The following is a 14,329-nucleotide window of genomic DNA, read 5'->3' on the forward strand; positions in this document are numbered from 1 at the left end:
CTCAGCCCCTACCCAGCAATTGTCTCCTTCAACTGAGGGGAAGGTCAAGGCCAAGGGGAGTGAAGGGCAGGGATATTGCCCAAGCCTGCCCCAGGGCAATGGGTGGGGAACAGGTAGCAGGAGAGTAGGGACATTCAGAAGTGTAGGCAATACCTCTCCCTGCTGGTCCCTCTCTCTTGCCAAGTCTTAACTTGTGGGTGCTAAGCAGCGTCTCCTTGTGCAAGCCTTAACTTATGGGTGCTAAGCAGCTCTCCTAAGGAAGAGCTGAGGCACAGAGCCAGCTATGGGTGTCCTGGGGCAGGTCCCTCCCATGATCTAGCTGGCTGCTAGGTCTGGGGTCTTGGTCTGACCCGGCAGTGGGAGAACTGTCCCATACCACCCCAAGTTGGCTCTGGTTTGCTGTACTGGGATACCTCTCTGGACAGACAACCCACCAGGAGGGGGTGGACAGACAACCCACCAGGAGGGGGTTGGCATGGACTGCCACTCCCTCCCCTGCCACTCCCTTCACCCTCCCCACAGTGCTTTCCTGCACACATGTAGGGAAGAGGCAGGCAGCCTCATTCTATCTGAGACTGGGTTTACTGGTGGCTTACATGGACTGTGCTGCTGCTGTGACTGTGCTTGGTAACATGATGCAAATCCTTCACGGACCTCACAGACCATTGGGCCAGCTCCTGCAGCACCTTCAGCCCCCTCAGCTTTTTCTCAAACATGCTGCGGCTTGTGCTGTCTGCAGTGCCCTCTACCTCCTCTCGGGCTGGTACACTGTGCTCCAGCAGCATCAACAGCTCCTCCAGCTGGGAGGCCAGGGCTGAGACCTGCAGCATAACAGACTGGATGGATTCATGGAAGTTGGTGTCTGTGGGGGTCAGGTGAGTCCTCTGATCCTCCAAGACCTCAGCCAGCAGGGTCTGGAAGATACGATAGGCCTTCAGGTTGTTCCCCAGGCGCTCAGCTTCTGTCAGCTCGCTCCAGTGCTCCACAGCAGCTGTTGGCATGCTGTCTACACCATCCAGGCTGATGTTCTTGTCCAGCCCCTGCCGTTCAACCTGGTTTGGGGATCAGGGGGGAGGGACAGAGGTCAAGGTTTAGAAAGATTGTCCCATTCACCTTGCAAGTTTGTATATGAAAGAGCTACAAAAGGGTGGGCTGACTGTTAAGAAACAGAAGCTGAAGAATATGCTTACTGTGCTAGACCTTGGTTGTGCAATAGACACAAATGAGAAGAGGAATAAACTAGAGGAAGAGTGAGGGAAACTGCTGCTTGTCTTGTTGAGAATCCACCAGTACAAACAGGACAGTTTCCTCCTCTCATTGTGGCCTTAGCAAAGGCAACTGCTGTCAAGCCTGCCATGGGAAACCTACTACTCATAGCTCTACTGGGATAAGTTAGGATTCCCTGCTTGTCCATGGGTCATACCAGGCCCAGTAACAAGTCTTGCTTATCATCAAGCTAGAGCAGCTGGTGCATTCAGCTCCAGAAGGTGGGTGGTCCTGGCTAGGAAAACAGCAGCCATCAGGCATTGCCTTTGGGAGCATTGGCAGCCTTAATGTCACAGATGTCTCTCCTTAAGCAACAAGAGCAAGTACTAGGGTGGGGCTTCATGCATTACAGGAGCTGCCTGAGAGTTTCTGCTGGAGAACTTCCTACTTGGAGACAGCACTTCCTCAGGATTTGGGGAAGTGCTTCTGCCAGGTTGTTAGCTCAGGGAATTTAGAGCTGGGCACCCAGTGAAAGCTCCCTCTTATAAAAATGATGTGTCAGGTGGAGCTAGCCAATTCCTTGAACCATCTATTTCCTCATGCCTTGGTACCTCCCATATAATACATATGGTACCTGTACTATGACATCTGGAGAACAAAAGGCTGACCATGAGCAGCCAGCATGTATTTACTAAGAACAAAACTTGCCAAACAAACTTGAACTCCTTCTTTGACAAGTTAACCATTTGGGTGGATGAATGGATGCAGTGAATATGCTATAGTCGGACTTCATCAAGGCTTTTGACAAAGTCCCTCATGACCTTCTTGTAAACAAATTGGAGAAATGTGAGCTAGACAAAACTACTATAAGGTGGAATAACAACTGGCTCAATAGCCACAAGCAAAGGGTAATTATAAATGGCTCCATGCTGGAATGGCAGGAGGTTTCAAGTGGAGTCCCACAGGGGTCTGCTTCTGGGCCCAGTGCTGTTCAACATGTTTATTAATGATTAGATGCTGGCATAGAAAGTTTCTTGAGCAAATTTACAGATGACACAAAACTGAGAAGTACTGTCAGGAGCTGAGGAGGACTGTGAGAAGGACTGTCAGGAGGTCAGGAGCTCAATTAAGAAGGATTTTTGACAAACTGGAAAGTTGAACAGGAAGTTCAGCATTGACAAATGCCAAGTGCTGCACTTTCAGAAGAATAATCAGAAACACAAATATGAAATGGATGAAAATTGGCTGCATAGCAGCACTGCTGAGAAGGATCTAGGAGTCTTAGTGAATCACAGAAAGAATATGAATATCTGAAGGGGTGCCATAAAGAAGGTGAACACCTCCTCTGTCTTGCCACAGAGAGCAGGACATGGATCTATGACTTGAAATTGCAACAAAGTAGATTTAAATTGGATATCAGGAAAAACTTCTTCACTGTTAGAACAGTGAGACAGTGGAATAGACTGCCTAGAGAAATTGTTGAACGTCAAACACTGAAGGTGTTCAAGAGGAGGCTGAATAATCATTGGTCAGGGATGATCTAGCCATAGCTATGCCCATGCTCTACTGTGGGTATTTCCCATGCTTCTGTGCTATGCTGGTGAGGCTGGGAAGGAATCCCCCACACTTCTTGTTGCTAGTGTGAGGGCATTTATATTACACACACACACACACACACATATATAAAAAGATCACAGTTATAATATATAAAAACAATAGCTACCATTGTCCTCCTGCTTTACCTGTGGCAGGTTAGTGCTATGTGTTAGGATTGCATGATAGGGTTGACTTTAATTAATGCTCTCCCCGCTCCTTCCTCAAAAATGTTGGTTGTTAGCTAAAGCCAAGGCAGAAGATTTTGACTGTGATGTGCCAATACTCCTTCTGGGACTAAAACTTGGAGGTTCCTCACTAGAGGTTCTTGCCCCTCCACTCAAGGTAAGACAGATCACCCTATTTGGGGTCAGGAAGGAATTTTACCCCATGGTTACATTGGTATAGACTGTGGGTGTTTTACTTTGTAGTGGAGCCATGGCCCTTTTCCTTGTATCTCTCCAGCATATTTTAACAACGCTTGCAGCAGCAGGGCACTGGCTGCTGTTGTCCCGCTGCTTTAGCTGTGACAGGTTAGTCCTATGCCTTGGGACTGCATGACAGGGTTGACTGGAGTTAAGTTAGACAAGGATTTGTATAGGATGGTTTGGATAGGAATGATCCTGCCTCATTCAGGGAGTTGGACTAGATCTCCAGGGGTCTCTTTCAATCCTATTTTTATACTATGCTATGACATTACCCTTTCCGGGCTGTGGATCACAGATGGAAGGGGTCTCAAGGCTCAGCTAATCCAAGCCCCTACACGGATGCTGGATTCACTCTTTTCTCTGTCCCAGAGGGGCCTTTCCAGCCCCTTCAGGAATCCCCCATAAAGGAAGAGATTCCACCACCACAGTCCTAGGCAGCTGGACCCTGCTCCTACTCTTTTGAAAGGTAGAAACATTTGCTGTTTTTCAAACTCATGGCACTCTGTGGCAGGGATAATACTTGTCTCCTCTTTAGGCAGCCTTTCAAATATGCAAAGCATTAAAAACAAAAAACAATCCCCCAAAACCTTGAATATTAGGCCCAAAGTTTCCCCTACCATGTACTGTGTCCTGGTGGCACAAAACCTTCCCCTCATCTGCCCCAGAGGAGCCCCTTCTATGGCAGAATCTTCTACCCACACCCTGCTTCAGTTCCAGCTTGGATGGTAATATCCTGAGGATGCATATTCCCTCCTATAGACTAGGGGTTCCCAACCTTTTTTATACTGTGGACTGTCAAACATATTTAAATTTAATTTACATATTTAAGTTTAAATTTAAATATTTACATTTAATTTTAACGTGGTGGGGGGAGCAGGTTGCGAGGATCGGATCAGGTTGGGTCACCACAGCTGCAGGCACTGAGGGGACCCTGCAGGGGAGGAGGCTGAGCAGGCGGTGGCCCAGGGGGATGCATCTGGGGCTACCCGGGAAGAAGGGGCTCTACTGCCTTCCCTAGGAGGAAGCAGCAGAGCCATCACCCTGCCCTCCACCCCAGGCAATTCTCCGCCCGCATTCCCCCACTCCCAGCTGTGGGCAGGCTTGGGGGGTCCTGCACGGGCCAGCATGGGCCCTGATACCTGCTGTGTGGGCACGGCCATGGCGGCAGGAGCGGGACAGGGTGTACTGAGCCAGCTGCCTCCCTCCCAGAGCTGCCCCACCGCCCAGCTTTAACCCTGCACATGACTGCTGGCAGCCCAGCAGCCAGCCCTTCATGGCCCAGTACCGGGCCACAGCCCAGCGGTTGGGAACCTCTGCTATAGAGATTCTAGCTGGAGGCATCCTCAGTGTCATGGTCTCTGACACCTTCCCTCTTCTCCCTCATCATTCCCAAGGGGTGGTGGTGATGGTGATGAGAATAATTATAAGAAAGGGCCCATTCTCTTGAATAAAAAGCTCAAGAGTTGTGTGGGAACAGCCTCAGAAACTCTACAAGACAAGAGAAGAGCCTAACTTCTCTGCAACATGTAGTGTGCCTTGATCACTACCACCTCTCTGCCAACAGGAATTCCATAAAGACCCTGCACTGCACGGCCCTTCACCCATCTCCCTTTGAGTATACCTTTTGGGTGAACTGGTTGGCTGATACCTCTCCCTTTTCTGTTCACAGTATGCCTGGATTCTCCTCCATCCAGTACTTGTCACATTAGAACAAGCACCCCCTTCCCTCCCCCAAACTCCAGCTTCTTAGGGCAACAAGCAGGATATGGATTTAAGAAAGCCATCCCCTCTGCCAGTAAGTTGGCATGGGTCCTTGAGTGGGGTTGATGACTAAGGAAGATGTAGCAGAAAAATGGGTTTATGGAGGGACTTACATAGGAATCCAAGAGGCTGACAACATCTGAGCGGATTTTCCTGGCCAGGCGTATTGCACGACTGCAGAGGTCAAGGGACCGGAGGATCACCGGGGGCCGTTCTGCTGAAGCCATGGTGCAAAGTGTCTTTCCCCCAGTAGAGGCAAGCTGAACCAAAGGGATTACACACAGGGCTGTTTGTGCAACATCCACAAGAGAAAAAAATCCCTAGCTCAGCTTGCACATTCCAGCTCTATAGGGCATTCTCCACTCACACGTCTGGCTTGTTCTCTCCCCCTCATCCATCCCCCGAGGCCTCGAGAGACTGAATTCCTCCCTCTGAGATCAGTGCAGGCAGAGTTTTCACCTTTTACCAGGGCAGTCTCTCTGCTCTTGCCACTTTTCTAGTCCAGAACCAGCCTCTCCCACACCCACCATGCTCCCCTCTTGTTAGCCTACCTCCAGTCACCCTCCCAGCAAGAGTCCACTCTGTGCACCTCCCTGGCCCTACCAACATATCTACAATAGCTAGATTAGCATCCTGCTAATCCCCAGTGAGGTGACACATAATCCCTTACAAATACAGAAAGGAAATCTGGTTGTGACACCCAGCCTATTTTGTTTTTTCCCAGTCTCCTTTGATGGGGAAGTGCTCCCAGTCCCATGGTGACAAGCCTCTCCCTGCCAAACCTATTTTTAGGCATTTCACTAGGTGACCTTGTTAACTGCAAGTTAGTTTCAGACTGGAGAATACAATCAATTGCCAGGTAGCTGAATATGTTACATCTTAATTTTCTCCTCTACTGAATTTTACCAGCAAAAGGTCACGCTGCCCACTCATCAGCTCCTCATAGAGGGCAATGAGAGCTATGGGTTTCTCAGCAGGCTTGACAATTCAAGATACAAATTTTAGGTTAATGGTTCTGGAGAATCTCTGGACTTCTACCTGGTATGGGTCCCCTTCTGCAGTTTCTCACTACAGAGAGGTGAGAGAAGGTTGCCTTGACCATTGCCTACCTCCCTGCTGAGCTGAATGGGCAAGGAGCCATCTCCCACTTCTCATCCAGGGGATGGGCAGGAACTGTTTCTACACAAGAGCTTCTGTGGCCTAAAACTGCCCCTTCAAACACGGGGGGTCCCTCAGTAAGACCCCTGTTGAGACTTGATGGCCCCAGACTGCTGTTATTTTTGTGAGGTAAATCTATCCTAAAGAGTAAATAGACCTTAACCTTGTTAGCTGAGTCCAGGCCTGATCACACTGGTAGGATGGCCAGACGTGAGAAGTTTCTCTGAACTTCTGCCCTTGATGCCACTATGACCTACATGCGCAGCCCATCATGAGATGTTGTGTGTCTGTCTGTGCGCAGCACTCTGATTGGTTGCTTCAGTAAGCCAATCAGAGTGCTCCAAGAGCGTTACAGATGCACAGACAGATGGACTGATCCCTTTATATGTATGTGTGTGTGTGTATATATATATATATATATATATATAAAAAGGATGGTGGGAAAAATATGATCATGAAGTACATGTTGTGGACGGTTATGAGTGGCCCAGTGGAGATGGACTATTTATTGATTGACAGACTGAGGTGACTGATTGGATGAAATGACTGACAGGTGGCGTGATGAGTCCAGGATGAAAACCGTGTACTCAGTCCCTCAGGGGGTGTGCGTGGGGTGGTGGGCAAGGCCTGCGCGCATGGCACGGGAGCGTGATCTTGTGTGCAACAGGAGTGAGTCTGACAGCGTGAGCACTTGACTGAGGGTTGGATTGCAAGAGTTAGAGAGAGAATTAGTAGTGTCGTATCTCAGAGAGGATGCAGTGCTTGTTTCGAAGCAAAGGGTGTCTGAGTGAGGGGCCGAACTCCAGGGTATCGCTGAGCTGTGGAGTGACTCCCACCGTACTTAAACACACCTGCCCAATTGACCTGCCATTCTTCACGAGGGTCAAGTGTCACCTACCCTTGAATCTGAGGTGCTCAGTACCCGCTTGGGTAAAGGCAAAGAAAGCCTCCCTGACTGCTGCTTTGGCCTTAGCCACAATCTCAGTCTCCACACTAGGCCCTTAGTGCTCCCCACTGCCCTCGTGTGGTAACTCAGTGGTGTTGTTTGGCTGTTACTTGTTCTAATATTATAAAAGCCTTAGTCTGCCTCGGTCCGTAAAGCTTTATTCGTGCTCTGACTGGCTCTCCTGGTAGCCAGAGTGCTCTAGATGGACAGGACAGACAGCGGAGTGCCGCCATGACAATGGGGACTGAGGGTCTGGGGGGTGGGGGGAAGGTGAGGCCGACGGAGCTGGCCTGACCCCCTCCATCCCTGCTCCTTGGAGGCTGAGGGGGACAGCGAGGACTGGAGCACTGCCATAACAGAGGGGACAGAGCCAGGGGGCAAGGTGGCCTCACCCCCCCCGATCTGCTTCTTGGAGCCAGGGGCCAGAGTACCGCCCCCAGCACGAGCCGGCAGGGAGAGGAGGCGGTTACCAGTAGCCGCAGCCACCAGCTTGTGGCTCCCACCCTATGCCCACAGCCGCCCCGCTGGGCCCATGCCTGCTGCCAGGCCCAGGCCTGGGCCCGCTGCCACCGCCGTGGGGCCCATGGCCACAGCTGGGCCTGCAGGTGTGGGGCAGTGGTGGCACAGACATGGCCGCAGTGGGGAGCAGGCCTGGACCCAAAGCTGCAGGGGCTGGGGGTGGGGAACAGGCCTCTGGGCCCAAAGCAGTGGCCAGGGGGTGCAGACATGGGCCCGGCCCCGGAGCGAAGGGGGGCAAAAGCAGACAGGGGACAGACAGCTGAAGTGGCAGGGGCAAGGGGGGGAGCAGACAGGCCCCAAAGCGGGGGCAGGGCTGCTGTGGTGAGTGGGGGGCAACAGGGTCAGGCCCATGGCAGAGGTGGGGAAGGAGGGAGAACAGCCCCAGCCCCAAACTCCTGGTGGGGTCAGGGTCCAGCCTGAAGGGGGTGGGGCTGGATTAGCCGGGGGGACAGGAGCACAGGGCCGAACGATCGGCTCCGTCCCCCACGGGTACTTTGCTAGTAAATCCATATAAAGGGCTTAGTCCATCTGCCTGTGTGCCTGTCTGTCTGTTCGTAACGCACTTGGAGCACTCTGACTGGCTGCAGAGAACCAATCACAATGCTTACCGAAACCAGAGCGCTCAGCAGGTATGCGGTGGGACGACGGAGCGTTGCCGTGACAGCAGGGAGAGGGTACAGAGCAGGGTGGTGAAGCCTTGCTCCTTGGAGGCAGTGGTGGCACCAGCTGCTGGCAGAGGGGATGGCAGGGCAAGCTCCCCCCCCAGGAGGTGTAAGTGGCCGTATGCAAGCTCCCCCATCCCTTGGAAGTGCAGGGCCAGATGCAGAGCGGGGTGTGTGTGCATGCGTGTGAGGGGGGTGGCAGCGGTGGCACAGGGTGACGAATGGTGGCACACTGTCCCTGCCGCCCCTACCCACTTTATTCTTGACAGGCAATTCACTATAGTATTGTATGTAGTTTTACCTTGTGATTCCTATTTGTTGTTATTGTTAGTGCTGATAGTGACTGGATGCATTATATTTTCATTGAATTTGTATCCGATTGTCTTGGAATTATTGGTTTATTGCCCTCTGGGTGGGACCAAGCCGTAGGCCTATACCCAGGGAAGAGTGCATTTCAGGCCCGCCAAAAAGTTAATTGACAGTGTAAGAGGCATAACAACCCTGTGGGCTTATTCAAGCAGAGACCCTGCTGGTTTCTTGTCAACAACCTAACAACTGATTGCTTGTTGTGATTTCCATCCACTTTTAACCTTGGCTAGATCCCAATTAGAGGAAAAACGGTTCCCCAGTTCAGTTCCAGCCAGCTGGAGTGGCACAAGTACCAGTCTCCCACTGATCCTTCCCTCTGCACCACCTGCTGAATAGCCACAGGCCTCGCTCCCCCGAGATGTTGAAGGTCCTGCCATGCCCAAATAAACACATAGGAAGATGCAACTGAAAACTAATGCAACCATCTACACCAGGGGCAGGCAATTATTTTCAGCAAAGGGCTGCTTACCCAGTTTTGGCAGGCTGTCAAGGGCCGCATGGGTAGCACCACTCCTTGACAGGTGCCCCACCCCCTGGTCACCATCTTGGGACCAATGTCCAGGGCCAGCACCAGTGGGGCCCAGGCTGGCAGGGGTCTGTGGAGCCAGGCTGGGCTGCACCAGCAGGGAGCAGGGAGCTGGCACACTGGTGCGGGCCCTATGCTCCTACTGGCTCCCCGCCTGCTCACACCCAGTGCCCCCCAGCCCCGTGGTACAGGCAAGGGGCAGGCACAGCCCCAACCCCCTGCTCACTGGCAGGGAAGAAGCTGGTGCTGAGTGTGGGGAAAAGTGGCCCCTTGCTAGCCCTATGGCCAGCGCCCCCCACTGCAGGTGCTCGCAGCCCATGCGGGCGTGTCTGGAGCAGGCACAGCCAACCTCAAACAGGCTGCAGGTGGCTGCAGCACACGGCGTTGGCCATGGGGTGGGCGAGGGGCTGCCTTTCCCTGTGCTCAGCACCAGCTTGCAACCTGCCCCACTGCTAGCCTAGGTGAGGGGCTGCTTTTCTCTGTGCAAGGAAGGAGCCCAAGGAAAAGCTGAGCATGGTGGGGAAGCAGCCTCTCCCCTGCCCCACACCCAGTGCCCCACATTGCAGGCCCACGCAGCCTGCATGGGGCTGTCCCAGAGCAGGAACAAGCAGCCCCACGTGGGCTGCAAGCAGCTGCAGCGCGGGGCTGCTTCCCCACCCTGTGCTCCTTCCCTGCTCAGGGTCCACCCCCAACTTACCTGAGCTTCCAGCGCGGGGCAGCCATGTGCTTCCAAGCCCAGAAACCCCGGATGGGGGGCAGCCCCGCTGTTGTTGGGACCTGCCAGGCTTCCCCTGGGTCCTACTGCCCTTGGTTTCTGTCACTTTTGACAGGAACCAAGGGCAGAGAAATATTAATTTTCTACATTTTTTTAGGTGTCCGGTGGGCGGGATAGAATTGCCTTCCGCAATCACAGCATTATCCAGTACAACCACTGCAAACCAGCTGCATGCATCAAGACAAAACAACTTTTATTGTTTTTTTCCTTTATACATTTATTTTGGTTATGTATTATTACCCAGATTAAGAGAAAACAGGAGTTGAAAAGAAGAGTATCCCTTTATTATTATTTTACATTACCCTTTCCCCAACTTGGGTTAAGTAGCTACCTGGGCTCCCCATCTCCACCCCTCAGGTGGAGAACACCGTGTGGCAGGCTTAACAAGACTTTTAGCAATCAAAGACTTGTCAGCCTATGCCTCACCCCTCCTGCACTTTTGTTCCACATTTAAGGGCGTGCCAATGCAACACAGCTTTGTTGCCACCTGGTGGCTACTGCAGGTAGTGCTGCTAAGCAGTGTAAAGCCTAACCCCCTCCCTGGTGGCAGGATTCATGCTAGTACAGGTCATGCCCCCCTCAGACAAGGAGCTACTTTATGCCTTTGAGACTCCCACCGTGTTCCTTTGAAAGGCATCAGTGCCACAGCATCATCCTCACTGAGTAGCAGTGGCTGCAGTGACAGACCCCACCCCAAAAAGCACACCACTTCTACACGGCCCCATGACCCACCAGCCTCTCTCACCATCAACATTAAGTATGTCTCGAATAGGCAACTCCTGCCTGTGAAGGGTGCAACTTAAGTTATGCCTGCAACTATGAGGAGTACGTAGGAGCATCTGGGGCTATAGGACTGTCTGAAGCAGTTTGGAGCAGGCGAAGATATAAACCAGTTTATGGCAATGGACTCTAATGGAAGGGAAAAAAATGAAACCTTCCTAATCCCAGGTCCCCGGCATGCTCCCTCCCCAAGAGATAAAAAAAAAATTATAAATACAGGGGGAAAAATACACAAAAAAAAGAAAAGAAAAAAAAAAAGGCTTACTGCAAACTACTACAATAATTTATTGAAGCAAACTGCATGCGAGTGAAGGGGAGAAGCAGCAGGGAGGTGTTAAGTGTCAGTTTTAAATGTTGTTTGTTTGTTTTTTGTTAATCTCTTGCCTTGAGGTTAGCAGGCTGTGGTTAAGGACAGACAGACTTGCTGGGACCAAGTGAAAATGAATGGAAGGTTAAAACAGAATCATCTATGAAAGGATTACAAAAGATGGCCAGGATCAGAAGTGTGGGGTAAGAAGGATTTGTAAACTGGATAAGTGCTCATTTCTGTATCCAGGAAATGTGATAATCTTCCCTGTTGCTAGGGAAACTTAATAGTCCATGTCCTATTCCTCACACAATGGGTACAGCCTGGGCAGACAAGTAACAGGGCAACTTTCCTCACCTCAGAGTCTCTATTGTAAGCTGACAAGTTTCACACCACTGCTGATGAACAAGCTTTCTACCAAGGACAGGGTTTTAGTGCTATCCTGAGAAATGAAAGGATACTAAGGCTAGGCTCTCCTTTTAGTGTTCCACATAAGGCCCTGTCCCTGCTGGAGTTCAAACCAAGCAAAGAAGCAGTATTTAGAGACTGCTCCAGCAGAACTAGCCTGTAGCAGTCTGGCTGGTCAACACAGACAAGGTCAGCCTGGATCACAACAGCATTTCACAACTATTCTAGGCCCTAGACTAGAGGACTTTTTCAACCACTTGTCTAACAAGAGCTGGCTGTCACCCAGCTGCCCTGGCCAGAAAAACCACACATCTAGGGGAGGTTACATTTTCCAACAAAAATGATTTTGAACAAGTTTTCTTTATTTCATGAAGCATCTACTTAGTGGGGGAAAATGTGGCTGCCCAGAAAATGTCAAAACTTTATTTTGACATTTTTTATTGAAATAAATCATTTTGACATGCTTGAATCAAAACAGTCAGTTTTGTTTGAGTTTAACATTGCACTCCACACTCTGGAGCCACAGTGCTGTCTGAGGAAAATTGTAGCTTAGGTATCATCTCATGCTACCATTCTCTTCTATGGGTCTGGCTCCCTGAATAGACTGCATCTCCTACAGAGCAAAAGTCACACGACCTGTGCAATGCACCATAGTTCTGCTAGAGTGAAGACCGTGAAACTTCAAGGGGAGATCTTAGGCCAGTAAGCCTAGGCTGGGGTGAGAATGGGTCTTGAGATACCACGGCAAGGTGCAGGAAAAAGTTATTGTCATCCTGAAACAAGAATAATTCAAATGTGGTTTGATCTGACCCAAAGCACGCTTTTAAAAAAAACGGAGAAAAATCCCCAAAATTTCATTTTTTAACAAAAAGTCAACATTTGCTGCAAAAAATTTCCATGGCAAATAAAGTTCTAATTTTTGTCACCATTTTCTACAGCAAAATATCCTTTTTCTTCAACAGCTCTAAATGTAAGAAACCAGTTTAGCTGGCAACACGGTCCAACAGGGTAACTTTAACCCAGTTCCCTGCCACATGGACATGACAAAGAACAGATTATTTTTCACCTCTGCCAAAAAAAAAAAAAAAAGAGTCAAACTCAAGGTCACTGGGTCACCACACAAGGGGCAGAGCAAAGGTCCGAGTCTCAAAACTTGAGACATATCACGTCCAGAAGTTTATCATCTGAGGGACAATAGCTGTCATAACTAGTAAGCTAGGCCCACCACTCACTCTCAGGCAATATCTGAACCACCATGTTTCATAGAAACTAGGGATGTTTGCATCCAAGTAAGAAAAGTAGGGATACACTGGGGAAACTTTCATCACACTGTCCCTTGCGGGGGGGTGTGCGCAGGCAGAAAAGTTGGAATTTCTACAACCAAATACCCGTCTGTTTTTCCAGGTGACCCAAGTGTAAGACAACCATTTCCGCTCTCTCCCCCTGTATCTTTGTCTGAGAAAAGGAGAAGCAGAATACCAATTAACCAATTAACAGTTACACAACTGTCACAAGACAAGAGAACAAACAAGTTCCTTGACTAACAGTACTAATCCCTCCACTGCTGGGCAATGACTCAACAAAAAGAAAAAAATATTAAAAAAAAAAGATTAAAACAAAAAAAAAAATTGCCATACACTGGGCAATGAGACCACAACATAGGTTGACTGTTTCTGGCTACTCATCCCTTTCCACAATGCCTAAAAACCTCAAAAAAATTCATAATGCAAATGGGTGTCATTCCAACCCCTCCCCAGAAAGGTTACAAATTGCTACTCTGCTTCCCTCATTCTGATTCCCTTAGCAGTAACTCCAATCCATCTGGCTGCAGTTACAGCACAACATACTTCCTGCAACTTTTGCTACCAAGAAGCCCATCTTGGAATAGCCTGACACTACTCCCAAAAATGTAACTAAAAATACCAACCACTTTAAATAAATAAGGAATCTTGTTACCATAACACAAAAACGAAACACATTCAAAGTGCAAATTACTGTCAGACTGGGGACTCAGTTCTCTCTGCCTCCCCAACACAGGTCTCCCACAGCCAAAGTGAGTGCATTGAAAGCAGCCCCCATGCCTCAGCAAGTGAGCACAGTAGAGCCAGCTGTTCCCTTCACTTCCCTTCAGAGACAGAGTAGAGGTGTGCTGGGGGTGGGGAGGGAAACAGGATGGAATGGGACGGGACAGGACAGCACAGGATGTGCTGTTTTACAGCTCGCCCTGCTGAGAGGCCCTAAAGTGCCAAGCCAAACCCCAGCCCCACAAGGAACAATGAGACTGCAAGGACCAGAATGCAGCAATGCATAGAAGTCGGGACTGTTGGGGAAGAGGGTACAAGAAGCTGGTCCAGAGCGCAAGTGCCTTCAAGTTTGTAAATGGGGATTTGTCAAGGAGCAGGAAAAGCATCTGCTTTGGGTGACAGCAAGGGGCTTTGGCTGCTTTCACTCAATTGGAGAATTCCTTTTGCTCTGTCCAACTTGCTCTAGTAATGGCAGCATCCATCCCTTTTTGAACAGGGACAACAGGAGAGAAGTGGTTGGGGAAGAGGGATGTGCTGTGATCCACACTGGAGGGGAGCAGGCCCTTCGGTTATTTACTAGTATTTTAAATTTGTTTAACTTCTCTCTTTTTCAGTAAGTTCCTCATTTTTAATTTTAAACACAAAGTCAGAGCTGTCCAAACACCCGTGCATTTCCCACCCGCTAAGGTCCAGCAGAGTCAGAATCTTCAATCAGAACCTCTGTAGTAGCTCCAAGGATCTCTGTGTTCATGACTAGCCCTTCTGTATTTCCACTAGTGCCGCTGCCAACAAAGATTTTGCCATCAGCCATCAGACTCACACGCTCAGGCCCACTGCAGTATGCCTTCTGCTTCCCATCAGGGTTCA

At 50.0% G+C, this 14,329-nt stretch overlaps 2 protein-coding genes across 3 annotated transcripts in view; both read right to left on the minus strand.

Moving 5' to 3' along the window:
* Positions 1-27: 27 nt before the first annotated feature.
* Positions 28-5,619, minus strand: CNTF (ciliary neurotrophic factor). The gene is made up of 3 exons (XM_006033428.2): positions 5,540-5,619; positions 5,102-5,248; positions 28-1,052 (listed from the first exon to the last, which is right to left on the minus strand). The coding sequence occupies exons 2-3, from the start codon at positions 5,213-5,215 to the stop codon at positions 582-584; spliced, it is 585 nt and encodes a 194-aa protein (XP_006033490.1). The 5' UTR covers positions 5,216-5,248; positions 5,540-5,619; the 3' UTR covers positions 28-581.
* A 4,500-nt stretch (positions 5,620-10,119) lies between these two features.
* ZFP91 (ZFP91 zinc finger protein) overlaps positions 10,120-14,329 on the minus strand; it is a 22,993-nt gene continuing 18,783 nt past the window's right edge. For both annotated transcript variants that reach the window (XM_025215209.1, XM_025215208.1), the window contains one exon: positions 10,120-14,329. This exon is cut by the window's right edge and continues 317 nt beyond it. In XM_025215209.1, the coding sequence (XP_025070994.1) occupies positions 14,145-14,329 (185 nt within the window). In that variant the 3' untranslated portion in view covers positions 10,120-14,144.

Source organism: Alligator sinensis, unplaced genomic scaffold (genome assembly GCF_000455745.1).
Source record: "Alligator sinensis unplaced genomic scaffold, ASM45574v1 scaffold998_1, whole genome shotgun sequence".
Classification (NCBI taxonomy): domain Eukaryota; kingdom Metazoa; phylum Chordata; order Crocodylia; family Alligatoridae; genus Alligator; species Alligator sinensis.